The sequence below is a fragment of the Heterodontus francisci genome, chromosome 42 (assembly GCF_036365525.1).
Source record: "Heterodontus francisci isolate sHetFra1 chromosome 42, sHetFra1.hap1, whole genome shotgun sequence".
In the NCBI taxonomy this organism is placed as follows: Eukaryota; Metazoa; Chordata; class Chondrichthyes; order Heterodontiformes; family Heterodontidae; genus Heterodontus; species Heterodontus francisci.
In genome coordinates this window covers 20,016,098-20,041,945 of record NC_090412.1, presented here as the reverse complement: position 1 = coordinate 20,041,945, position 25,848 = coordinate 20,016,098, and the positions used below count along the sequence as shown (strand labels likewise).

Genomic DNA, 25,848 nt, shown 5'->3' with positions numbered 1-25,848 from the left:
TTTAAATGAGGCCTGAAAAACATTCTGCCCTCCCCAACACAAGACTCACTGGTTTAAAAAAAAAAGGCAGCAACAATCTCTGCAGCAGCAATAAAGACAGAAATAGTGCTGCAATTCCAAATTCAAAAAGAACTTCAGCTCAACGTGAGAATACTTTGCCATTGCTACTCCTATTTTGCTTCAGGACTGCAGTAGTCTGGAGGGAGCAAGTGCAAAATCTGCTTCCTGCATCTCTTTAAATGGGAATTATTCATTGGCAGCAGGTCAAGATGTCATTCCCTCTAAGTTTCTTTTCATAACTACCTTCCTGAATGAATCAAAGCAGTAGTAGCATAAAAACCAGAAGAGGATCAGACTGCACAATCAACTGAAAAGTATCAGATCGTACCCAGGCAGTCTGATATCTTGCATCTCCTTCCTGCAATTTTTGAAGATGCAATATGTGTTAAGATTCTTCTCTGAGTAAAATGCTGGAGCTGGATTTCAGAACCTCCTGGAGCAGACCAACCATACATAGAGGAGGTTGGTGACAATGTGTGGACTTTCTATACCTCTGGTTCTTTCCAGTCAAATTCAGGAGATTTCTGCAGCTTCTTGTAGGCACCTATGCTCTGCTGCATTAGTGCAGCATGTCTCATTTACTCAGCTTAAGAGGGCTGTAAGATTTTTCAGTGCAAGTTAGCTGTGGATGAGACCCAGGTTGCCATATGAGAGTGCATCAACAAATGCCAATCATACATAACAGGAAGGTACATCTGATTTGTGACCTGCTATCCTGGTCGTTGGCATGATGCCTTCAGTACCAATTCTCTTCACAACTAGAGGGAAATATCAGGATGACTTCTAGGTAATATAAGCTATCCAGTGGAAATACTGACAATTCTGGTGAAGATTCCTCATGACGAGGCAGAGGAAAAATACAATTGGGCCCTTTCAAAATGGCTGATCATGGAAAACATTAGAGGAATCCTGAAGGCTGTTTCTGCTGATTGAGCAAATCTAGTTGTGCTCTCAAATATTCTAGCACAGGTGCTGTATTATTATGCCCTGGAATTATGGCTTCAGCTGCCTAGACACTAGATCTGAATTCCCTCCCTATATCTCTCTGCCTGTCTTTTATTCTTTTAAGATGCTTCTTAATACCTACATCTTTGACCAAGCTTTTGGTCATCCGACCTCATATCTCCTTATGTGGCTTGTGTCTAAATTTGTTCCATAATGCTGCTGTGAAGTGCCTTGGGAGGTTTTATTAAAGACACTATATAAATGCAAGTTGTTGTTGGAGAGGTATCTGATTGTAAGAGGATGAAGAAGCTATTCGGGCAGATGAGCAGGTGCTGGAAGGAGGCAATGGACTTTAGGAGCAGCATACAGAAATGTTAGTAGTGCTCTCATAAAGGAAACATTCTCTTAGAATTCACAACTCAACACCTTGCCATCCCCAGTGGGCCCACCCCGGTATAGCTATTTTACACTACCTTCCTACCCTCAGCATACAAACAGCATAATTTCACTTAAAACCCACACTCAGTCCTTTATATTTCTTCACTGTCTCCCCTCCAGCACCTTCATGAATTTCTCCAAGCATACAAAGAAGCAGTTTGTCAAGTAAATTAATTGTGATGTTTATTCCACATTCAGAGAAGCAGGTATGTTGTAAAACAAAAGCAAAATACTGCAGATGCTGGAAATCTGAAATATAAACAGAAAATGCTGGAAAATATTCAGCAGGTCAGACAGCATATGAGAAGCTGAAAGATTAATTCTGTTTCTCTCTCCAGAGATGCTGTCTGGCTTGAGTGCAGTGCTTTATGTTTTTATTCCAGGCATCTGTGGAATTTTGCTTTTGTTTAGTTGGTGTGTTTGCTAACTCTGCTTTTAAGTGTTATTAAAAAAATAAAAACTGACCATTGTCAGGGATGCTTTATCATTTTCAGTTAGGATGATAGTGACTGTTAGTGCTGGTGACTCTTCTTTGGCCTCCTTATCTCGAGAGACAATGGGTAAGCGCCTGGAGGTGGTCAGTGGGGTGTGGAGCAGCGCCTGGAGTGGCTATAAAGGCCAATTCTAGAGTGACAGGCTCTTCCACAGGTGTTGCAGAAAAATTTGTTTGTCGGGGCTGTTACACAGTTGGCTCTCCCCTTGCGCCTCTGTCTTTTGTCCTGCCAACTGCTAAGTCTCTTCGACTCGCCACTCTTTAGCCCCGTCTTTATGGCTGCCCACCAGCTCTGGCGAATGCTGGCAACTGACTCCCACGACTTGTGATCAATGTCAATGTGCTGGTGATTGAGAAAGCGGAAAGCAGTATCCTCAGGCAAGTGTAATTGTAAGAAAACAGCACCTTCTAGAGGCCATTTAAAAATTTTGACTATACTTTCAGTAACAGCCAATTAAAATCAACCAAGTTTAATTAGATTCTAATAGTGCTAGATTTAGTGCTATCGTAACTTCATTTATATCTTTTAATAGTGCTAACAATTCAATAGTGATACATTGCAGTATATGCTTCCTTTCATAATTGCTGGCTTACAAAAACTCAATTAAAATGAAAGACAAGGCAATATGAAATGTTTTAGGTTTGCACTTGCTGCTGTTCAATATTCAGTGTATTTACACCTAATCTGTACTAATGCTTTGTCTTTCAACACACCATTAACATATTGTTTGCCTTTGCTCCGTGACCTTTTGGTCAGCTATGTGGCCTGGTCCAATCTGGACCTCCTTTGTTATCTCTTGCCCCACCCCCACCTCACTTGCTTATAACCTGTGGCTTTTCTTTGTCAGTTCCGATGAAGGGTCACTGACCCGAAACGTTAACTCTGCTTCTCTTTCCACAGATGCTGCCAGACCTGCTGAGTGATTCCAGCATTTCTTGTTTTTATTTCAGATTTCCAGCATCCGCAGTATTTTGCTTTTATGAAATGTTTTATCATTGTAGCAACAGGTTAAATTTTGGAGACATGCTGGATGTATATATTGCCTTTTAAAAGCAATTTGATGTGTTTGTAGGTATCATTGAAAATGATCATAAAATTCTGGTAAGTCCTTCACATATTATTTATTGTCTGCATCAAAATGGGTATAAACTCATTTCCCAAGTACTTTAATCTGTTTACTTCAAGTAGGAAATCTTAAAAATGTAATTTAAAAAGAAACTGCAAATGTTAGAGACTCAGTTGTAAATCAGTGACTTATTGGCCAAGATTCAATTAGTGATATTCCTAGTAGTTTTTTATTCAAGCAAATGGAAGATGCGATCTTGTCAGCTTAATATACAAGAATAACAAAGAATAGTACAGCACAGGAACAGGCCATTCAGCCCTCCAAGCCTGCGCCGATCTTGATGCCTGTCTAAACTAAAACCTTCTGCACTTCCGGGGACCGTATCCCTTTATTCCCATCCTATTCATGTATTTGCCAAGATGCCTCTTAAACGTCGCTATCGTGAATAAGTTGCTAGATCTTTCACCGTTGTTATTTGTGCCAGCATTAAACCAGAGAAAACAGCAGGAAAAACCAAGAAGTTGCACTTCAGTAAGGCTAAACTTGGCATTTCAGTCAGAAATTTTTAAAAAAGTGCTGGAAATACTCAGCAGGTCTGGCAGCATCTGTGGAGAGAGAAGCAGAGTTAAAGTTTCAGGTCAGTGACCTTTCATCAGAACTAGAAAAGGTTAGAAATGTAACAGGTTTTAAGCAAATACTGTGGGGGTGGGGGAAAAGAGAACTAAAGAGGTCTTGATGGGACAGAGGGTCAGCGAGATTAACTGACAAGGAGGTCATGGGGCAAAGAGTGTGCTAATGGTGTGAAAGACAAAGCATTAGTGTAGACAGGGTGTTAAATGTCCTGTCATTATTCTGTCAAGGACAAGGAGGCGGATTGAGCAACTTTGAAACACTGGATGGCAAATCAGTTTAGTGTGAGCAAACTCTGTTAGAGCTTCAGCAAGGCCACCTTTTTTTAAAAAAAAAAGAATGAAGTCATCTTGGCCTACACCAATAAAACAGGGAGCAGCAAATTAGCTACACTGATCAAGAGTTGCCTCCTCAAATTCCCTCAGCAACCTTGAGGCAAGGAGTTCTCAAGACTGCGGACCGGGACAGTAGCCCAGAGTTCTTCTTTGGCCTCCTTGTCTTGAGAGACAATGGGTAAGTGCCTGGAGGTGGTCAGTGGATTGTGAAGCAGCGCCTGGAGTGGCTATAAAGGCCAATTCTAGAGTGACAGACTCTTCCACAGGTACTACAGATAAAATTGGTTGTTGGGGCTGTTACACAGTTGGCTCTCCCCTTGCGCTTCTGTCTTTTTTCCTGCCAACTGCTAAGTCTCTTCGACTCGCCACACTTTAGCCCTGCCTTTATGGCTTCCGGCCAGCTCTGGCGATCACTGGCAACTGACTCCCACAACTTGTGATCAATGTCACAGGACTTCACGTCACGTTTGCAGACATCTTTAAAGCAGAGACATAGACGGCTGGTGGGTCTGATACCAGTGACGAGCTTGCTGTACAATGTGTCCTTGGGGATCCTGCCATCTTCCATGCGGCTCACCTGGCCAAGTCATTTCAAGCGCCGCTGGCTCAGTAGGGTGTATATGCTGGGGATGTTGGCCGCTTCGAGGACTTCTGTTTTGGAGATACGGTCCTGCCACCTGATGCCAAGGATTCTCCGGAGGCAGCTAAGATGGAATGAATTGAGACGTCACTCTTGGCTGACATATGTTGTCCAGGCCTCGCTGCCGTAGAGCAAGGTACTGAGGACACAGGCTTGATCCACTCAGACTTTGTGTTCCGTGTCAGTGCGCCATTTTCCCACACTCTCTTGGCCAGTCTGGACATAGCAGTGGAAGCCTTTCCCATGCACTTGTTGATTTCTGCATCAAGAGACAGGCTACTGGTGATAATTGAGCCTAGGTAGGTGAACTCTTGAACCACTTCCAGAGCGTGGTCACCGATATTGACAGATGGATCATTTCTGACGTCTTGCCCCATGATGTTCGTTTTCTTGAGGCTGATGGTTAGGCCAAATTCGTTGCAGGCAGCCGCAAACCTGTCGATGAGTTTCTGCAGACACTCTTCAATGTCAGATGTTTAAGCAGCATCGTCAGCAAAGAGGAATTCCCTGATGAGGACTTTCCGTACTTTGGTCTTCGCTCTAAGATGGGCAAGGTTGAACAACCTGCCACCTGATCTTGTGTGGAGGAAAATTCCTTCTTCACGCCACATATACCAATGCTACATGCACATACACTACAGATACACACACACACACACCCACTACCTTGTGGGTGTCTCGGGAGAGACCACGGCTAAGGGAGTAAATCCTAATAGAAAATCCGGAGTGGAACCCCGAAGGCGGTCATGTGTCACCTTTGGCATGTTTCCGTCAGTTCCTGCAGCCAGACTGGTGCCAAACCTCATGCTCTGCACTCCTTTGGACCCCACCAGGAAGGCCAAGAGGGGGGTTTTGACGCTTGGGCAACTCACAACCTCCATACATCCGCCCAGGCATGCGCCATGGAGAGGTCACTCCATAGTCGCCTCACAGTGACCAAAACAACACGGAAGGCAGCAGTTACGGGTTATAAGTCCAGCTCAACTGGCATAGAGATTGGGCGCCACGGGTTGCTTGTCGGTGGGAGAAGTCATTGCATCTCACTGGACAGCTACCGCCCGCCTCAAACTGGGCAGCCCCCGGTCAGTAAGGTTCTGTCACGCCACAGTCCACCTGCTTCAATGGGTGCTTGGAGCTCAGGGTCATTGCCTGACAAGTGGACTGTAATACTGCACCAAACAGCAGGACAAAAAAAGGAAAGGTACCAGCCCTTCATTTTGCAAGCTGGAACGTCAGAACTATGTGTCCTGGCCTGTCGGAAGACTGCCATCATTAACAATGAGCTCAGTAGACTCAATGTGGACATTGCAGCACTTCAGGAGATACGCCTCACTGCGAGCGGATCTCTAAGAGAGCAAGACTACACCTTCTGCTGGCAGGGTAGGGATCCTGAAGAACCAAGACAGCATGGAGTGGGCTTCGCCATCAGAAATTCTTTGCTCAGCATGACAGAGCCACCCTCAAATGGCTCGGAACACATACTGTCCATCCGACTGTTCACCGCATCTGGTCTAGTACACCTACTCAGCATCTATGCTCCAACACTCTGCTCCCCACCTGAAGCTAAAGACCAGATCTATGAGGAACTCCATAATATCACTCGTAGCATCCCCAATACCGAACACCTGTTCCTGCTGGGGGACTTTAATGCCAAGGTTGGGGCCGAACATGACTCATGGCCCTCCTGCCTTGAGTGCTATGGCATTGGAAGGATGAATGAGAATGGACAGAGACTGCTTGAGTTGTGTACCTATCATAACCTCTGCATCACCAACTCATTCTTTCATACTAAACCCTGTCACCAGGTTTCTTGGAGGCACCCAAGATCACGTCATCCAGCTGGACCTCATCGTCACGAGGTGAGCCTCTTTAAACAGCGTTCAAATCACACGCAGCTTCCACAGTGCGGACTGTGACACCGACCACTCCCTGGTGTGCAGCAAAATTAGACTCAAACCAAAGAAGTTGCATCACTCCAAGCAGAAGGGCCGCCCGTGCATCAACACTAACAGAATTTCTTATCCACAGCTGTTACATAAGTTTCTAAATTCACTTGAAAAAGCCCTTCAATACACTCCTACAGAGGATGCAGAGACGAAGTGGGCCCACATCAGAGATGCCATCTCTGCCTCAGCAATGACCACCTATGGCAAACGTGTGAAGCGGAATGCAGACTGGTTTCAATCTCACTTTGAAGAGCTGGAACCTGTCCTAGCCGCTAAGTGCATTGCACTGCTGAACTACAAGAAAGCCCCCAGTGAGTTAACATCCATAGCACTTAAAGCAGCCAGAAGCGCTGCACAAAGAACAGCCAGGCGCTGCGCAAATGACTACTGGCAACACCTATGCAGTCATATTCAGCTGGCCTTTGACACCGGAAACATCAGATGATGGCATTAAGAAAGCTTTTGGGCCAACCATCAAGAAGATCGTCCCCCTCAAATCTAAATCAGGGGACACAATTCCTGACCAACTGGGTTGAGCACTACCTGGAACTGTACTCCAGGGAAAATGTTGTCACAGAGGCTGCCCTCAATGCAGCCCAGTCTCTGCCAGTCATGGATGAGCTGGACATACAGCCATCAAAATCGGAACTCAGTGATGTCATTGATTCTCTCGCCAGCAGAAAAGCCCCGGGAAGGACGGCATTGCCCCTGAAATAATCAAGAGTGCCAAGCCTGCTATACTTTCAGCACTGTACGAACTGCTTTGCCCTGTGCTGGGATGAGGGAGCAGTACCACAGGACATGCGCGATGCTAACATCATCACCCTCTATAAGAACAAGGGTGACTGCAACAACTACCGTGGAATCTCCCTGCTCACCATAGTGGGGAAAGTCTTCGTTCGAGTCGCTTTAAACAGGCTCCAGAAGCTGGCAGAGCGTGTCCACCCTGAGGCACAGTGTGGCTTTCGAGCAAAGAGATCCACCATTGACCTGCTGTTCTCCCTTCGCCAGCTACAGGAGAAATGCTGCGAACAACAGATGCCCCTCTACGTTGCTTTCATTGATCTCATTTAAGCCTTTGACATGGTCTCTTCAGACTACTAGAAAAGATCGGATGTCCACCAAAGCTACTAAGTATCACCTCATTCCATGACAATATGAAAGGCAAAATTCAGCATAGCGGCGCCTCATCAGATCCCTTTCCTAGGGGTGTGTTCTCCCACCTACACTGTTTGGGACCACCTTCTCCCTGCTGCTCTCACATGCGTTCAAGTCTTCAGAAGAAGGAATTTTCCTTCACACAAGCCCTGAGTTAGAAAGTTTATTAAAGCAAAGATGGCACTTTAAGTATGTAGTACGCATGCATGATGTGCATCACTTACTGGTTACACAAGCACATAAACATTTATTATTTTGAGACACCTGTCACACTTTGTATAAAACACCAAAAAAAAAATCACAATTAAACCTACTTATAAAGACAGGAGGAAAGCCCAGTCATTAACTTCTAATTGGCCTCAGGTAATGCCTATTTACAGAAATTAGATTCTGTGGCCTTAAAAAGGATAGGCCAAATCAAACACACCTTGACTACAGCTGCCAAATAATTGTGTTGGATGGGAAAATGATGGGAAAATGATCCTGTTTGCCTTAATGAGAGTAATACCATCGGATGTGATAAGCTTCATTTCCCTGGGCAGCAACCAAAATACGTTAGTGGGAAAAACTGCTGCATAGTGATATAAACTTTCTCAGACAGGCAACAGGAGTTATAATTTCATGAAAACAGAAAGTGCTGGAAATATTCAGCAGACCTGGCAGCATCTGTGGAGAGAGAGAAAAACAGTTGATGTTTTGAGTCCAACATGACTTTTCTTGAAAACCGAAGGAAGGTAGAAATATGATGGGTTTTATGCCATTGAAAGGCGGGGGAGAAAGAACAAAAAGGAAGGTCTGTGGTAGGGTAGAGGGCGGGAGAGATTAAATGACAAATATGTTATGGAACAAAAGGCAAAGGGAATGGTAATAGATGCAGTAAAAGACAAAGCATTTGTCCAGAGAGCATGTTAATCGCAGAATAATGAACATCTCTGTCCAAAAGCAAAAACATGGCGCATGGTTTAAAAAAAAAAGTGAGGTCATGGTCTGAAATTGTTGAACTCAATGCTGAGTCTAGAAGGCTGTAAAGTGCCTAATCGGAAGATGAGGTGCTGTTCCTCCAGCTTGTGTTGAGCTTCACTGGAACACTGCAGCAGGCTGAGGATTGAAATGTGAGTGTAAAAGCAAGGTGGTGAATTACAAGGGCAAGCAAGGAGATGCTCAGGATCATGCTTGCAGGCTACATCTTTTGTCCGCTGCCTTGCCATTCAGATTTGGGCAATTCTAAATTCTGGTCCTCACAGCTGTTCAATATTATAAATAAAAGACACAGTCAGTAAATTTAATGTGCAAATCCAATTTATTTTGCAATACTAGACATATCAGTTTGCCAGAAACAGTACCTTTCTTTCCACTTCATCTCATTCATTTACTTTCAACTGATGCCGTCTCATTCAATTTTAGCCAGAGTTTTTAATGCCTTTTCACCTAGAGTGAAAGTGGCAACACAGGTGGATAAGGTAGTAAAGAAGGCATACTGCATGCTTGCCTTCATCGGTCGGGGCATGGAGTATAAAAATTGGCAAGTCATGCTGCAGCTGTACAGAACTTTAGTTCGGCCACACTTAGAATATTGCGTGCAATTCTGGTCGCCACACTACCAGAAGGACGTGGAGGCTTTGGAGAGGATGCAGAAGAGGTTTACCAGGATGTTGCCTGGTTTGGAGGGCATTAGCTATGAGGAGAGGTTGGATAAACTCGGATTGTTTTCACTGGAACGACGGAGGTGGAGGGGCGACATGATAGAGGTTTACAAAGTTATGAGCGGCATGGACAGAGTGGATAGTCAGAAGCTTTTTCCCAGGGTGCAAGAGTCAGTTACTAGGGGACATAGGTTTAAGGTGAGAGGGGCAAAGTTTAGAGGGGATGTGCGAGGCAAGTTCTTTACCAAGAGGATGGTGAGTGCCTGGAACTTGCTGCCGGTGGAGGTGCAGGTACGATAGCGACGTTTAAGAGGCATCTTGACAAATACATGAGTAGGATGGGAATAGAGGGATACGGTCCCCGGAAGTGCAGAAGGTTTTAATTTAGGCAGGCATCAAGATCGGCGCAGGCTTGGAGGGCTGAATGGCCTGTTCCTGTGCTGTACTGTTCTTTGTTCTTAGATGCCGAGCCAGTATTGTCTATGGCACTTACCTAAAATGAATAACTACCACATTCAGTGCATTTGTACCTGTACTAGATGATCTGCAAGCTGATGATGTGAAAAAGAGGAGAAAAACAGTTTCAGGTGGATTTTCTGGAAGTTATGATCAGATATATTTAGCAAGATTTTTTTAGTATCACACTTAACTTCTTATTCTCCAACTTAGTCCCAGAGATATTATTAACTCTGGGCCATTTTCATTTTTTAAATAATACTTCTTTTGTCCTTCAAAAAAAAAGACCTCATCTATTTACTACAATGTGGCCTAACATTTCCACATGGTTTTTAAATATAGTTTCAGTATATTATTGGAGCAAATAACTTGTTTTCAAAGTAAAATGGGATGGAAACCATTTAGTGATTTTTCTGCTACAAAAATCAAATCCCAAAATTCCCTCATGCTTTTTGGCGCTTCCTGCAATCTGCCTGCTGAGTCCCAATGATCTTATTTAAATATCTTTTAATGAGAGCCTTTGGCATTACCCCTCCAAGTTCCCTGGTTTTACACTCGCATAATACTTTTTTTTGCTCTTTCATGGGATGTGAGTGTTGCTGGCAAGGCCAGCATTTTTTGCCCATCCCTAATTGCCCTTGACAACTGAGTGGCCATTTCAGAGGGCATGTAAGAGTCAACCACATTGCTGTGGGTCTGGAGCCACATGTAGGCCAGACCAGGTAAGGGCGGCAGATTTTCTTTCCTAAGGACATGAGTGAACCAGATGGATTTTTACAACAATCGATGATAGTTTCATGGTCACCATTACTGAGACTAGCTTTCAATTCCAGATTTTTACCAATTAATTGAATTTAAATTGCACCAGCTGCTGTGGTGGGATTTGAACCTGTGTCCAGGGAACTAGCCTGGGCCTCTGGATTACGAGTCCAGTGACATTACCACTGTGCCACCATTAACTCTCAATCAAACATGCCCCTGATCCAACTGGTGCCAGGAATAGCTGTGACCAGAAGAAGGGAGGAGTTTCTGAGCCTGGACAGTATAAAGTTTCAGTATCAATTTCTGGAGCTGGAATCACAACTTCTCACATCAATTTCTTTTTGATATTTTGCCTGTAAAGATCTAACTTGCTTCTCACTGCCTCTGACATTGTGAGACCTCAGGGAATTTATTTTAGCTTCCTCTACCCACAGGATAGGCTTCTTGTGAGTGGGGGTGACATACAATGTGGGCATTCCCTTGCATGCCAATCATGGAGGAGGAACACCACTGAATGGTGCAAAGGAGAGACAGGCAGGATTGACCTGTGAGTTAGCACCCTCCCATAGAATGTACAGTTAATACATGTCTAATGAGGACATCACTAAAAAGGCAATAAAGCAGTTCTGTCACTTATCAAATAAGGACATACAGCCATAGTTATCTGCCGATACAGCTGTGTGGCTATGAAGGTAATAAGTGCATTTAACTGTTAGGACACAGGCCTTTCCCAGGGTTCTAGGAATGACTGATTACATCTATGTTGCTTTGCAAGCTTCTTTTGAACCCCCCCCCCCCCCACCCCCAGCCTTCTTTGGAAGTAGGCCTGCCACTCCCTGATGTTCAGACTGTATACGGCAATATTCAAAGGATGCTGCACATCAACACGATATGCTGGAAACAATCATGATAGATGCATCTTTTGAAATTCAGCTTTTTGTAACCTCTTCAGGGAAGAAAATCATGTCAACACATGGTTTGTGAATGGTGAAGCTTACCCCTACTTCCATGGATAGTGACCCCACTGAGAGGTCCGATCAGCAGCAAAGGAGTGCTACAAGTGTGGTCATTGAGAAATACATCAGGTCTTAAAGGGGACACTTTTGCTTTCTAGACCAGTTGGGAGGTGCTCTGTAATATTGCTGAAGCTCATATGTTATGCATAATTTTAATCTGCTCTGCCTTGCACAACTTCACAATTGTTAAGTGTGGAATTGAACATTGCTGGTGAGATAACCCTGGTGACAATTTGGTGTTCACTAACCTGGCATCAGCAATATGCTTCTGACCTTGTAATTGCCTATGGCAAGACAGTAGTGCTTCCCCATCAGCTCCATGGCCTACTTTTCTAATGGGGAACGGGGTATTTAAGTTGAAGATGTCTCTTCCTGGAGGCCAGCAGTTTCTCCTGCAAGAAGGTTGAGTACAATAGGTGAAGGCAAGCAATCGAGGAGAGTGTGCTAAATGGCATAGGAGACCTGAAGTGAGAGATATGGTATCACCCTGTTAAAGTAGAGAAGGGAATTTTAGGGTTGTGCATGGAAGTAATACAAGGGGATGGATATGTGTAGCTACACTGAGATCCTGAGTGCATGCCCCTTTTAACCTGAACAAGGAATTAATAGTGCAGTTGTTACTTTTAGAGGCTGAAGAATCTGATGGTGTTCAGGGTGTCCAAGGAAGAAAAGAGAGAATGACCGGTGTGTTACCTTGCTGATCGGGTCATTAGATATTTTGCAGAACCGTTCTGCAGCCCTGAGGGTGAGAAAATTGGCACTTCGAACAATGTTGCCTCTCTTCACATGGCACGTGTGACCATTTTAGTACTATTGTTTGATATATGTCTATTTAACTAGAAAGTTAATTTTCTTTGAAACTGAGCAAAGTGCAAGTTAAAATATAGTGGGTCAATTCCCGCTCCATTCCAATCCAATGATGATTTCATTGTGTGGTTTTCTTAGGAGGTGCATGCCACCATCTTGTGGGAGTTTCATACATTTACGTAAATCAGGCAGCATGAGTTACATTGGACCCCAATGGCATTTTAACCACAGACTGAGTGGGACTGCCTCCACAGCCACCCTGCACAGTGAAACCTAGTCTGCAGGAAGAGGTTCTGTAAAGTGAGCATTAAACTTTACTTTGTGAGGACCAGTGGAGAAAGAGTATTCCTCTGACCCTTACAAGAAAAGTCTCTGCTTCAGTTACCCTGGACTCCCTGCCGCCCATGAGACCCTACCGAAACGGCCACTGTGACTTAGCTGAGTGCCAGCTGATGTCTCTGGGCACCTGGTCAGCAACTGCTGGCAGCCAGCCAGCGGTGGGTTAAAATTAGCCCGACCTCTCTCTGCCATTTCCTGGGGGGTCACCTGCTTGCTCAGCTAAAATTCCCCCTTGTGATTTACATACCTCTGCCACTCAGAGTCTTCAGCAAGGCCTGAAACTAATGTAGGTTATATGGCAGTGTTTCTGGGCCAAAACCCCAGAGGATCAAAGATCTGCCCTGCACCACACCAATGCACATGTCCCAATTTAGGCCCTCCCGCTCACACCCTCCAACTGAGAAATTTCAGAGCCAGTAAATGTGTTTCAAAAATATGCTTATCATTTGAAAGAGAATGCTAACAGGCACTGTATATTTTACTTTTCAATGTATTCACATAAAGCAGTCACACAGAGAACTGTGGCTGTATGAACAGCACTATATATGCCACTGACCACCTCCAGGCGCGTATCCATTGTCTCTCGAGATAAGGAGGCCCAAAGATAAGAAAAGATATATGCTACTGTAGTTAACCTAGTTATGCAATAGGTTGCATAAAAAAACAATGTCTTAGGTGTTGCCTGGAAGTCATTAAGACTATTTTGTATAGGAAGTTAATGCTCAGCTCCATTATGTTCACCGCAGCGGCTAGAGAAAAAATTGTGAGCCTTGTGGCAGAAAGTGGAAACTGACCGCCCCCTTAATCATTGGTTAAATTGTTTCTCAGCTACTTCATTACTGCCATTTCCCACATTTAACATTCAGTGCAAAATATGAACTGGTACTAAATTTGGTGAATGATGAAGTTCTGCTGCAAATTGCATTTTATATCGGGCAATATGCCCTACCAAATGTTTCTTCACCTTAAATAATTTGCTTTGTTATCAACATATATGGCTAAAAAAATTGTGAATCTTTAAAAACATGCTCACCTTTCGAATAAGAGAGTGTGAACAAGAACTGAGAAGAGAAATTAGCTTTGTTTATTGGTTTTACTTTGGGGTTCACAAAGTATTCACATTAAGATCATAAATCATAACTGAACTTTGGAGTTAATGCCAGAATTGATTTTAGAATAACAACTTTGTTTGTCTTATGCACATAACTGAAATTAGATCGGAAAATGTTAATGGAATAAATAAAATCGGATTCTTTGAATCCCAGAGGGCTTCTTTAATTCTCAAGAGAACTTTGAAAGCTTTTAGCTGAAGCTGGGCAACAAGGCAGGCAGTTCAGAATTGAGTTTCACCTTTTTCAATTGCATTGGCATTTCAGCATTGCTTACCCGAAAATGATCAAGAACAGTTCAAATATTAGGTTTAGCTATAAGGACAAGCAAACCTGTTATCAGCACTTTGCATTCAGGCTGATACAAAATGGAGCAAGAAGGTGTGATCCGTATTGATGCCAGGATTCACCACTCTGAGGAGCACCATGTGAAGAACTGACAATAGGTCTTGAGAAATGGCGTCAATTATTTTTAAGCTGGAAAAAGTTGGGTCATTGTTGAAATCTGACTTCTCTAAATTTGAAACTTGAAATTTCTACTGTTAAAAGAATACTAGTACATTAAATGCAAGTGACACAGTGTGGTCGTTGTTACACATGATTAGAGTTAAGTAAATGGGTGAGAAATATTATTTGGCTAAAGAGTCTACAGGCTAGCTGAAAGAAAATACTTGTGGATGATGGGCAGGATCAGATTTTTCCCGTATATTGTATACGATCTTCCACCGTATCTTCAGCATCCATTAGCTGAAACAGACATTTACAGCTTTCTCCAGGTTTCCATGGATCTTCTGCTGAAGTTAGGACAGACAGTCAGAAGAACCTCTGCTGAAATTCAACCACACAAAGTGCTTTTTTCACCTCAATTCCTTGGGACATGTACCAAACAATATAAAGCACAGTCATGCAATGCCAGCATTCCCTAAATTCCCTAAGAGTATCATCATTTTTAATCTCACTGCTAAGAAACTTCCAGCTTTTGATGCTTAGTGGTGGTAGCAGTTTAAGCTAAGAAGTAGGCCACTCTAGGACATCAAGATAGGCTGTTATCTGAATATGACTCGTTCACAATGTTTACAGTAACTGAAAATAAACTCAAGGTGACACAATTTTACTGTTTGTAGTTTAAACATACAAGTTACAAAAGATTCACAGTGTTAAAGTTCGAATATAATGGCATAAATATTTATTTTGGTCCTTCAAGTCTTAGATGAAAAACAAATCTTTTTTCATGGAATATTTGTATTACTTGGTTAAAAAAAATGGTTTGGCATTGAAAAACAGAATTGACAATAAATTGAAATAGCTATCTAGGCAGGCAGCGACTAGAAAAGTTTGGCAGGAGTCTTTTTTGTGGGATCTTCACTCTTCATATTGTGTATAAATGATATGGAGGTGAGTACCTAATAATATAGGAGAACTGTTGATACCCAGCTATGCTGTGAGGTGATAAGTGTAGGGGCGATTGAGAGCATTTAAATGAATCTGGACCAGTTGAGATGATGATCTCTGGAATAGTGATGGATTTTAATGTGGTTACATGCAAGATACCAAAGAATGAAACTGAAACCATGCACACAATTATGGTGTCCATTAGCAAAGTTAGAAAGAAGAGAATTTGGTGTGACTTGATCAGTAAATTTGAAGCTGTTATCAATAAAGTAAATCATGTACTGAGATATATTTCAGGGTCATTTGATTATAAGTCAAAACAAATAATCTGAACTTTGCATGTGTCATTGGCAAGTACATAATTTGGAATACTGTATGCAATTTTGAACATATCTTCAAAAGATAATTCCTGCATTGGAGAAAAGAAAATTATTAAATATAATTTTGGGTCTTTACCAGGTTTATGAAGATAGACTCAGAGAATTGAGCTTGTTTTCACTTAAAGAAAGAAAAATTGAAATAGGCTACAATAAAGTTTTTGAGTACAGAGAGGTTTGGATAATACAAGTGTCTATATTCCATTCAACTCTGACTGTGATCGTGAGGATGAGTGCAAAATCAACAAACCTCATGTGATGTCAGAGATTAGCAAAATATTTCTCCCATCTCAAGGGTACTGATTTAAAGGGTAAGACTAAAAGGGCTCAATTTTACAGACCCCCGATGTCGGTGGCAGGGGTGGGGGGTGGAAAATGCCTCCAGGAGAGGGCCGCCATATACCCTGGCACTGTGAGGGGCTTGGCCCGATATTGCCGGTGGTGGCGAAGCCTCATAACAGCCCCACCGCCGCTTGGCGACGGGGCTGCCATTAACCTAAATAAATTTAAATGAACTAATTCATTACCTCTACTTTCCTGCCGTCTGTCTTTGTGCTGCTGGTCAGCACTCCTGCGCCTTCAGATCCCTGTCCGGGGAACCAAGGCAGAATGCTGGTGGGGAGGGGGGAGCAGGTAAGTTTCTCAGTGGGGGAGGGAGCAGGGTCAAAGTAATATCATTGGTGTAGCGGATGGTGGGAAGGGTTAGAGTGTAAAGTTTATGCACTTGTGGGGGTGGGGGGGGGGTGGTCAGGTGGACAAGGTAAGTATTTTGTGGAGGGAGAGGGCAAGTAATTAATTCTGTGGTTATTGGGGGTTTGGGAGAGGGAGGGGGCAAGATAAATTTATTTAATTTTTTAAAATCAATGTTGCTCTAAATATTTAAATTGAACGTTAGGGCTCGAAGCCCTTTAAAAATGGCATCAGCGCCTGCGCACAGGCTGATGCCATTGCCAGGGACAGACGGCCCGCCCCCTCCACACCATCGGTAGGGGGTGGGGGGAAGGGGGCGGTCCGCCCGGCTACTTCAATGAACCACTGCGCTTAATATTACAGTGGCTCTGTGACATGTGGCCTGCGTGGGCGGATCGCCATTGTTTTCGCCCGCCGCCAATCTCGAAGGCTGGACTATAAATTTCAGCCCAGAGTTAAAGGACCATATTTTCATGAAAAAAGTCCTTGGCACGGTTTGGTTTCATTTTGTTTTGTGAGCATGTGACCTAATGAGGTAAGTTTCAGCAAAATGGATTATCTTCATCATTCGTGCATGATGCCATTGTGACAAAATAACATGGATCTTTTGCTCTCCTCTCTCTCAAAAATCATAAAGACAGTGCTCGTTTAATACAATGATTTCTTTTGGATGAAATGTTTTTAAGGTTAAATAGACTGCAGTAGGCAAAGAAAATCAAAACATTGTGTCGAACACAATGACTCATGTGCTGCTATAGACTTAGAGCTGCACTTTATTTTTTTATTTTTATTTTAGATATACAGCACTGAAATAGGCCCTTCGGCCCACCGAGTCTGTGCCGACCAACAACCACCCATTTATACTAACCCTACAGTAATCCCATATTCCCTACCACCTACCTACACGAGGGGCAACTTACAACAGCCAATTTACCTATCACCTGCAAGTCTTTGGCAGTGGGAGGAAACGGGAGCACCCAGCGAAAACCCACGCGGTCACAGGGAGAACTTGCAAACTCCGCACAGGCAGTACCCAGAATCGAACCCAGGTCCCAGGAGCTGTGAGGCGCAGTGCTAACCACTGCGCCACCCGTCTGCCAATGTTGAATAATGTATGTTGCAAGATTTAAGCAAATTCCCAGAGTTTCATTCACTTTGAAGCCAGTGCAAAATTTTGGAGAACTTTCACTCAGGACATTAAATACATTGGGCAGAAGCCATAATTGTAGATGGTCCATAAAGGGAATGAGCCAAATTCCTTTTTTTATTCCATGCTTTCATATTTTCAGTGTGTGCTTTATTTATCCAATTGTATAAATTTGTGCATAATCAAATGACATAATGACCATAAGTAATTGGGTTTAAATATTGTAATGACTAAAATGTTAAATTTGCCACATCAATATCTTTTGTGGTTTTATGTATGTTTACTTGAGTAAGATTCTTACATTACCTTTTCATTTAATGCTGCCTATTTGATTAGTGAATGGCATCATGATTGTCAAATGGGAAACTGAGTCAGGCTGGTGGCGCCATGCTTGTGAGTTGTAAAACCAATGATTTGCAGAAACATCATACATGTCTTTATGCAAGATAATGAATTAAGAAGTATGTTCATCTGTATTATGGACTTGAATTGTGAATAAGCATGAGGGAAGAGGGTTTCTGACATGATATTAAGGGCAGTTATTAGGATTGGTGTGGGTGGGTGGTTGATGGTCGGCACAGACTCGGTGGGCCGAAAGGGCCTGTTACAGTGCTGTATCTCTAAACTAAACTAAACTAAACTAAACCCAAAAATGTCAGCATCTCCATAGTGGCGTGCATAGAGACTGGAACAATGAAGTTCAAGAGTACCATGTAGCAGTGGAATTCGGTAAATATCTTCACAAGCTTATTTGGACACACAATCCTCTGAAGCGCATGCTCATGTATGTGCCTCAGCAGCAAGGTTGCACTGGACTAGCAAACTGTTCAAAAAATGCTTTATACCCATAACCAGCTCTACTAACAGACTAATACTGATTAATTAATTAAATCTAACCTAAATTGAGCCCACAATTCTTTCACTTTAATTGCACAAGACTACCTTTAAAAGGGATATTTATTCTAATTAAATGTGCAGTATAAATGCGAACCATTGTTATTTAAATAAATACTCCAGAATAATCCCTAACAGTTGATTCAAGTGTTTATATGGAAAATACACTTTCTCTATGTAAGATAGTGAAAACAATTATTCATAGAAAGTTTACTATGATGTGATTTGTCTCGCTTGGAGACATCTTCACTTGAGTTTGAGTCTAAACATGTAAATATGATGTTTATTCAGTTCAGCTCTCTGCCACCTCCTCTCCCCAACTCTGAATTAATATTCTATTATTACTTTTCTATTAAATATGTGGTATCAAATCACAAATAGATCTCACCAGTGGTTAAACAGTATACTTTAAGATTTTGTAAGTACTTAACAATACTCACTCAAAGACTATTCTTCAGAAAATGTTTGGGTATACATCGCTATGCATTTATTTCAAAATGCTTGTCCAATGTAATTCAAGGTAAACCTAAAAATGCCTCATATTGATATATACACTTTTTTTGCCTCTTCAGCACAGTTTTGATGGAGTTCAGATTACTCTTATTTCCATTTTTCTGAACCCGCCCCATCGGGTTGTTTTAGGATTAGGTTTACAGTGTCAGAATACCTTTGTTTTATTACAAGAGAAAATTTTGTTTTGAGGGGCAGTTTGGGTTTATTGTGAGGAAGAAAATATTTTGTAGCACTAGTGGTGAAGGGAAACAGGTAACAATCCCATAAAAGCAAAATACTGCGGATGCTGGAAATCTGAAATAAAAACAGAAAATGCTGGAAATACTCAGCAGGTCTGGCAGCATCTGTGGAGCGAGAAGCCGAGTTAATGTTTCATGTCTGTGACCTTTCATAAGAACTGGCAAAGGTTAAAAATGTAATCAGTTTTAAGCAAGAGAAGTGGGGGTGCAGGGAAAGAGAACAAATGGAAAGGTGTGTGATAGGGTAAACGACAGGAAAGATTAAATGACGATATCCTGGGACAAAGGCAAAAGGAGTGCTAATGGTATGGTGAAAGACAAAGCGTTAGTCCAGAAAGAGTGCTAATGACCGAATAATAGCTCTGTCCAAAAGCACAAACATGAAAAACCAGGTTTAAGGCAGGCACATGGTTTAAAAAAAAAATAAAGTAATAATAATAAAAAAAAAAGGCCAGCCGTGCTTTGAAATTATTGAACTCAATGTTGAGTCCGGAAAACCGTAGAGTGCCTAATCGGAAAATTACGTGCTGTTCCTTGAGCTTGCGTTGCACTGCAGGAGACCAAGGACAGAAATGTGGGTGTGAGAGCAGGGTGCTGAATTGAAATGGAAAGCAACCGGAAGCTCAGGGTCATGCTTGCAGACTGAGCGGAGGTGTTCCGCAAAGCGGACACCCCTGTGTAGAGGAGACCACATTGTGAGCAGCAAATACAGCATACTAAATTGAAAAAAGTACAAGTAAATCGCTGCTTCACTTGGAAGAAGTATTTGGGGCCTTGGATGGTGAGGAGAGAGGAGGTAAAAGGACAGGTATTACACCTCCTGTGATTGCATGGAAGGCACAGTGGGAAGGGGCCGAGGTGTCAGGGGTAATCGGAGTGGACCAGGGTGTTGCGGAGTGAACAATCCCTTCAAAATGCTGTCCGGGGAGGGGAAGGGAAGATGTGTTTGGTGGTGGCATCACGGTGGAGGTGCCGGAAATGGCGGAGAATGATCCTTTTGGATGTCTAGGCTGGTGGGGTGAAAAGTGAGGACAGGGGAACCCTGTCACGGTTCTGGGAGGGAGGGGAAGGGGTGAGGGCAGAAATGCTGGAAATGAGTTGGACATGTTTGAGGGCTCTGTCAACCACGGTGGGGGGTGGAATCCTCATTTGAGGAAATGGAAGACGTATCAGAAGCACTGTTGTGGAAGGTTGCATCAGAACAGATGCGTCAGAGGTGGAGAAACTGGGAGAATAAATGAACAAAATGAACCGAGGATTCCACCCCCTCCCCCCACCGACCTTGGTTGACAGGGCCTTCAATTGTGTCCGACCTGCTCAGTATTTCTGTTTTTTATTTTCGTAACAATCCCATGTTCAGAATAGATTCTAGGGAGGGATGAGATTCAGCATGGAAAGAAACAGGCAGCAGAATGGTTGCTGAAAAGGAAAATAAGGTATTAGGATGAAAATTATCTACCATAAAAAGGAATGCACTGGTTTAAACAAATACAAAAATCAGCACAGAAGAAGCAGAATTGAAAGAACAAGAGCTCAAAAGCTTTTGCTAATTACATGAGATCATACCAAAACTTGATTTTTCTCTGGGTGGTTGGGTAGTTCCCTTTTCCAAATGTAGGATTGTGATTCTTGTGTTTTGCTGTCTCTTTCCTTCCAGTAAGGTGTTGACTTGCACACCTTGTTCTTGGTGCATAACTCAAATGTTCCATTTTGGGGTTTAAAAAGTCCTGAATAAAGTCACTAGTATAATTTCAGTACAAATATTATTTCAAACTTGTATAATTTCAAACTTGGAGATTTAACTACTTACTTGCATTATTTCATGCCATCTTTTACCACAGCTTCTACCTACAGACAAGTTTCTCTGGGCTTCTGTGCCACCAGCTGCTGGAATTGTATGCTATTTCACAGAATTAAGTTTTCTCTCAATTCCAATGAAAATAAATTTAAAGGTCAAGAAGGGGTAATTTAAAATGCCCATTTTGTCACAAATTAAACAATGTCCCAGACTTTTGCAGCCCACTTTAACCCCTAGTTCCAGCAGACCAACCACACAGGAAAATGAAGCTGAAGTCCACAAAATCTATATTTTATCCTGTTGGCTTCTTGACCAGTTTACATGACCTGTTTTGAAATCTGAATCTTCATTGCGAAGTAATTAGTTTTTCATTTTCTCATGTTACTAATTTGAACTTCCTGAATTTACTACTCTCACGCTAAAGCTGTGTTTCACATCAGATCGTTCCTAATCTGGTTGCTATTCTGTTTTTACCTGAACAACCTTTTAAATCAGTAACAACAACAGTAATTGAAATGTGGTTTCATCACTTCAAATATTTAGAAGTGCACTGATTGTTGTTACATAGGCCAGTCCGCATCCAAGCTGCCACAATGTATCATATGTCAGTGACCTATTTGATCTGCTATTGCAAGAAAACTTTAGCATCCTCAAATGAACCACAAAATATTTCCAAAATCTGAACAAATATTAAAAATCACATTTTAAAAAATGGAATTATAATGGCCCCAGAGAGCCATGATATGCATATATCTTAAGAACTCATTTCAATATGTTTTACTCGTGTCTGCTTCCATAGTGTCTTGCTAGGCCCCCACCTGCCAAGAATGAGGCACATTAATTTTGTCATGAACATTGATTTTAAACTGTTACTGGAGTGAAGAAAGGACTTGTTAAACAGTGATTAACACCGCAGCCTCACAGCTCCAGTGACCTCGGTTCAGTTCTGGGTACTGCCTGTGCGGAGTTTGCAAGTTCTCCCTATGACCGTGTGGGTTTCCTCCGGGCGCTCCGGTTTCCTCCCACATGCCAAAGACTTGCGGGTTGATAGGTAAATTGGCCATTGTAAAAATTGCCCCTAGTATAGGTAGGAGAATTGAAGGAAGGTGGGGATGTGAGAGGGAAAATTGGATTAATGTAGGATTAGTATAAATGGATGGTTGATGGTTGGCACGGACTCGGTGGGACAAAGGGCCTGTTTCAGTGCTGTATGACTCTATGACACAGATCAGCTGTGGCTGGAAAAGACATTTGCATATTAACTGACAGTGTTGGGAAGGACAAAGCAGCCATTCCCTGACACATTCAACCCACAATGGACTTTTGATCACCAGACGTTGAAGGTGGGGGAGCTCGCATTCCAGGTTGATTGCTAAGATGGCCAAATACACAAACGGACATGGTCAAACAAGTTAGTCACATGACTAACCTGCTGGGCAACCTGAGTTTTTGGAATTTGTACAAACAGTTTGGGAAAAAGTCTGTTTGCTCCTGGGCTGAGAAGATCACTTTCCTGTCTGCTTCCATCTCTTTCTCACAAGCCTCTGAACCCACTGAAGACACATGATCCCCAAGAGAGAAAAGTCTCCTACAGTGAGCAAAGTTTAAGAAGAATACTGGGCCCCAACAAAAAGCAAGATCTACCTACAATCAAGGACTCTACAGTGAGCTCGAAGAAGCGTAATAACAACCCTTCAGATATTGCTTCAAACCTTTCCACTTTATTTTTCTGTCTCTATTTGCATGTGTGTATCGCGTATGCATGCTAGCGTGGGCGCGTCGTCTATCTGTAGGCATCAACCCAATTAGAGTTTAAGTTTAATAAATTTCAACTGCTTTAAACCTAAGAAAGCCTGTTTGTGCTGGTTTCTTTGCTTTATAATTGGAAAGTGGTGAACAAGGCTTCACCAAAGGGGAGCTAAAAACACGGTGTGTTTAAAATTAAACCCTGTTACGGTAAGACCAGGTGAAGGTTGAGAGGGACCTCAGACACCTTTCTCACCTGGTTGTAACAACAGGTTGTATCATACTTGATCAGTTATGTATTTGTTCCTCTTTCCATGCCTGTGTTTTGTTCACTCTTACAGTAAAATTTGTTGAATATATTTGAGTGGTTCTGCAAGTTGTGTGCCATTATTACGTAAGTATAAAAAAAAATTCAAGAAAAGGCCATTTGTACTGTCGAGCTTATTCCTTCTGAAGATCACACAATGCATTGCATTGTGCTATACACAATTCATCATTTTATCTCTTTAAAAAAGGACTCTAACTAGCTGGTCTCATGCACCACAAAGGTAAATTAAGCAAAAGTGCACAATACTTTTCTAATTTTCCATCCTATGTTATGTACCCAATGCTATTTGGCTTTCTTGCCACATCATTTACAGTGTTCATTATGTTACTGGAGTAGTATAATGTCCATACTACTATTGCAAAGTATTCAATCACCTCTATTGATAATTTTTGATTCTTTACAATAGAAAATATTCAACCTGGCCAATTTTAGAAGTATTGATTAACACATTAACTGCTTTAAATCAGGAGTCTGTTTCAAATACCAACTCTTCTGCAGGAAATAAAAACCTTCTCATCTCAAATTCTGCTGGAGGCTTGTTAATTTCATACTTATGTCCTCTAATTTTGCCTTCATAGTCCAAATACAATAACTTGCTCACATCTAATCTATTAATCCTTTTAACATTTAAAAACCTACATATCTGATGGAAGTAAGTGGAGGAAATTAACTCGTGACATAGGGACTTGGTTGATAAGGTTTGTGATTGAATTTAATCAGGAACAAAGCAAACATCAGAATTTATGTCATGATTCTGCCTTCTGCTCTGTCATGGTATCAGTGGGATTATGGCCTAGGTTCTATTGTATGCTTTGCTGTTGATAAAATTTCATCACAAATCTTATTTGGTCTTGATAAAAAGGAACAAGCCTGGATGTGTCAGTCTTTCAGTTTAACATACACCAGTATTTCTTCTAAATAGAAGAAAATCGTGTGAGGGTAAAACAATGAAGTGATAAAAGTATGGAAGTAAAAGAAATTGACTAGGATTTAGCAGACAGAGCAACTATTGACTTTTTTGAACTGAAAGCATTACAAACCATGGGACTGATACGAACCTTGCACAGCGGGGGATTAAAAATTGTAAAGCATGACCTCAACCCAAAGTCTGTGTCCATTACCATTTTTACAGCTATTACAGCAGTAGTTTTCGAACTTTGTATGTGTGCCATTTTGGAGAGGCAGGACACTATATTATAATAGTTAAATCAGGCTCCCAGAGTGTAATTATGGGCCTGATTTAAATTTAATGTTTGCCAGCTGGGGTTCCTAGGGCTTAGGAAACCTGGCAGCAAAATGAAGATGGGAATTACAGAATCAAGCAGGTGTGTGCTTCTTTATAGCACTCCTTGTGGGCCAGGAGGAGCAGCCTTCTCCAAATTACGGCTTCTCCTCACTGCTGCAATCGGCGACCTCTGTCCTCCAATGCCTGATCTTTGCCTCCCTCTCGATTTGTTGTGCTGCAATCCCCAGCAACACGCCCCGATCTTTTCCTCTCAATTGCCATGTACTGACTGCACCCTGCATTACACCCCAACGAAGCCCCTATCTTTTCTGATTGCTGGGGATTGTCCACTCCTGTGGCCTACTGCTGCTGGCTTTCCCACCCAGCAGCCGACCAAATTGACAGGTGTGTAAAATGAGTTCTTGGGGCTTATTGCCTCTCTTTTGTCACAAAAAACTGCATCAGAGTTATCATCCTAAAAAACAACCTGGAATTCTCTTCCTAATGGCATTGTGTGCCTACCTACACCACATGGACTGCAGCGTTCAAGAAGGCAGCTTACTGCCACCTACTTAAAGGCAATTAGGGATGGGCACTAAGTGCTGGCCTTGCAGCAATGCTCATATCCCATGAATGAATTAAAAAAAAAAATCTCCAGTCCCCTTTATGGCCCATCAGAGTGCCTCCACCTTTATGGAAGCACATACTGCAACACTGGAGGAAATAGGAGAAGAGAACAGACAACAACATGCATACTCGCTTCTAGATCATGGTGGCTGCAATGCACATTTGTTATCTTTCAGGGCTTTCAGAATCTGACAGCTACCATCTGATTAGACATCCCTCTGATAAGTGAGAGTGCAGATCCTGGGCATGGTGATGATTAAAGTTGACTTGCTTAATACTGCCATTTCTCAGGATAGCAGCATGTGTCTTCCCCCTCAAAGCATAGCCTCAGTAGAACATAAGTGGTAATATCAAGCTATCCAAGATCAACCTCCAGAGATTCAACCGGCAGCAGCTCCATGTCAGAAGTCAGCTGCCATGATTAGAGACCACTTCAGTCCTATGAGACTTTTGTAGCAGCCAACCACTTCTTATAATAGTAGCCCTCAGACTGTACCTACAGAATTGTTAGAACAGGTCAGAAAAAGGCATATGTAGCTACCCAGGGGAAGCACAGTGTTCGGAAAGAGTAAGTTGGTTTGTGTTTGAACATTGTAACAAAATAGAATGTGCACTTATGTCATGCTTTGTTGTTCATGAAGGTTAGAATCCTACATAAAAGGCTGCATTTATTTGGTGCTGACTCAGTGGGGAAATTTTAAATCCAGATGGATAAAGGATGGATGGTGTGCACCCATCACGTGCTGTAGTGCTTTGAGCCAAAGCTATTGTAAAGCTTGGGCCTCATTTACATGCCACTGGCATGCTGCAGTGCAGGCACATGCGAGATCTTTTTGAACAGAAATGTTCTACTGCCAACCATTTCAGTGCACAACCTCCATATCTAAAGACGATTGAAAGATTGTAGCCTCTGCTATTTCCTTTGATTTTTGGAGGCTGTGTCAGCTATTTTGAAGCTGTTAGGTTGACTGGTCTGGATTAGGAGCTCTTTTTGAATGCCAGAACTTTTGGATTACTGCAAGCCCTTC

The 25,848-nt window shown here is 42.4% G+C and overlaps 1 protein-coding gene across 5 annotated transcripts in view; it reads right to left on the bottom strand.

The window, feature by feature from the left end:
- LOC137355501 (annexin A4-like) overlaps nt 1-25,848 on the bottom strand; it is an 83,094-nt gene that overhangs the window by 53,768 nt on the left and 3,478 nt on the right. Inside the window, exons 2-3 of one of the 5 annotated variants that reach the window (XM_068020716.1) lie at nt 20,663-20,836; nt 14,516-14,672 (exon numbers count right to left, since the gene is read on the bottom strand). The exons of 1 other annotated variant lie outside the window; for it this stretch is intronic. In XM_068020716.1, the coding sequence (XP_067876817.1) occupies nt 14,516-14,584 (69 nt within the window). In that variant the 5' untranslated portion in view covers nt 14,585-14,672; nt 20,663-20,836. The remainder of the gene's footprint in view (nt 1-14,515; nt 14,673-20,662; nt 20,837-25,848) is intronic. 3 more of the 5 variants (XM_068020715.1, XM_068020717.1, XM_068020718.1) reach the window with 3 other exon arrangements.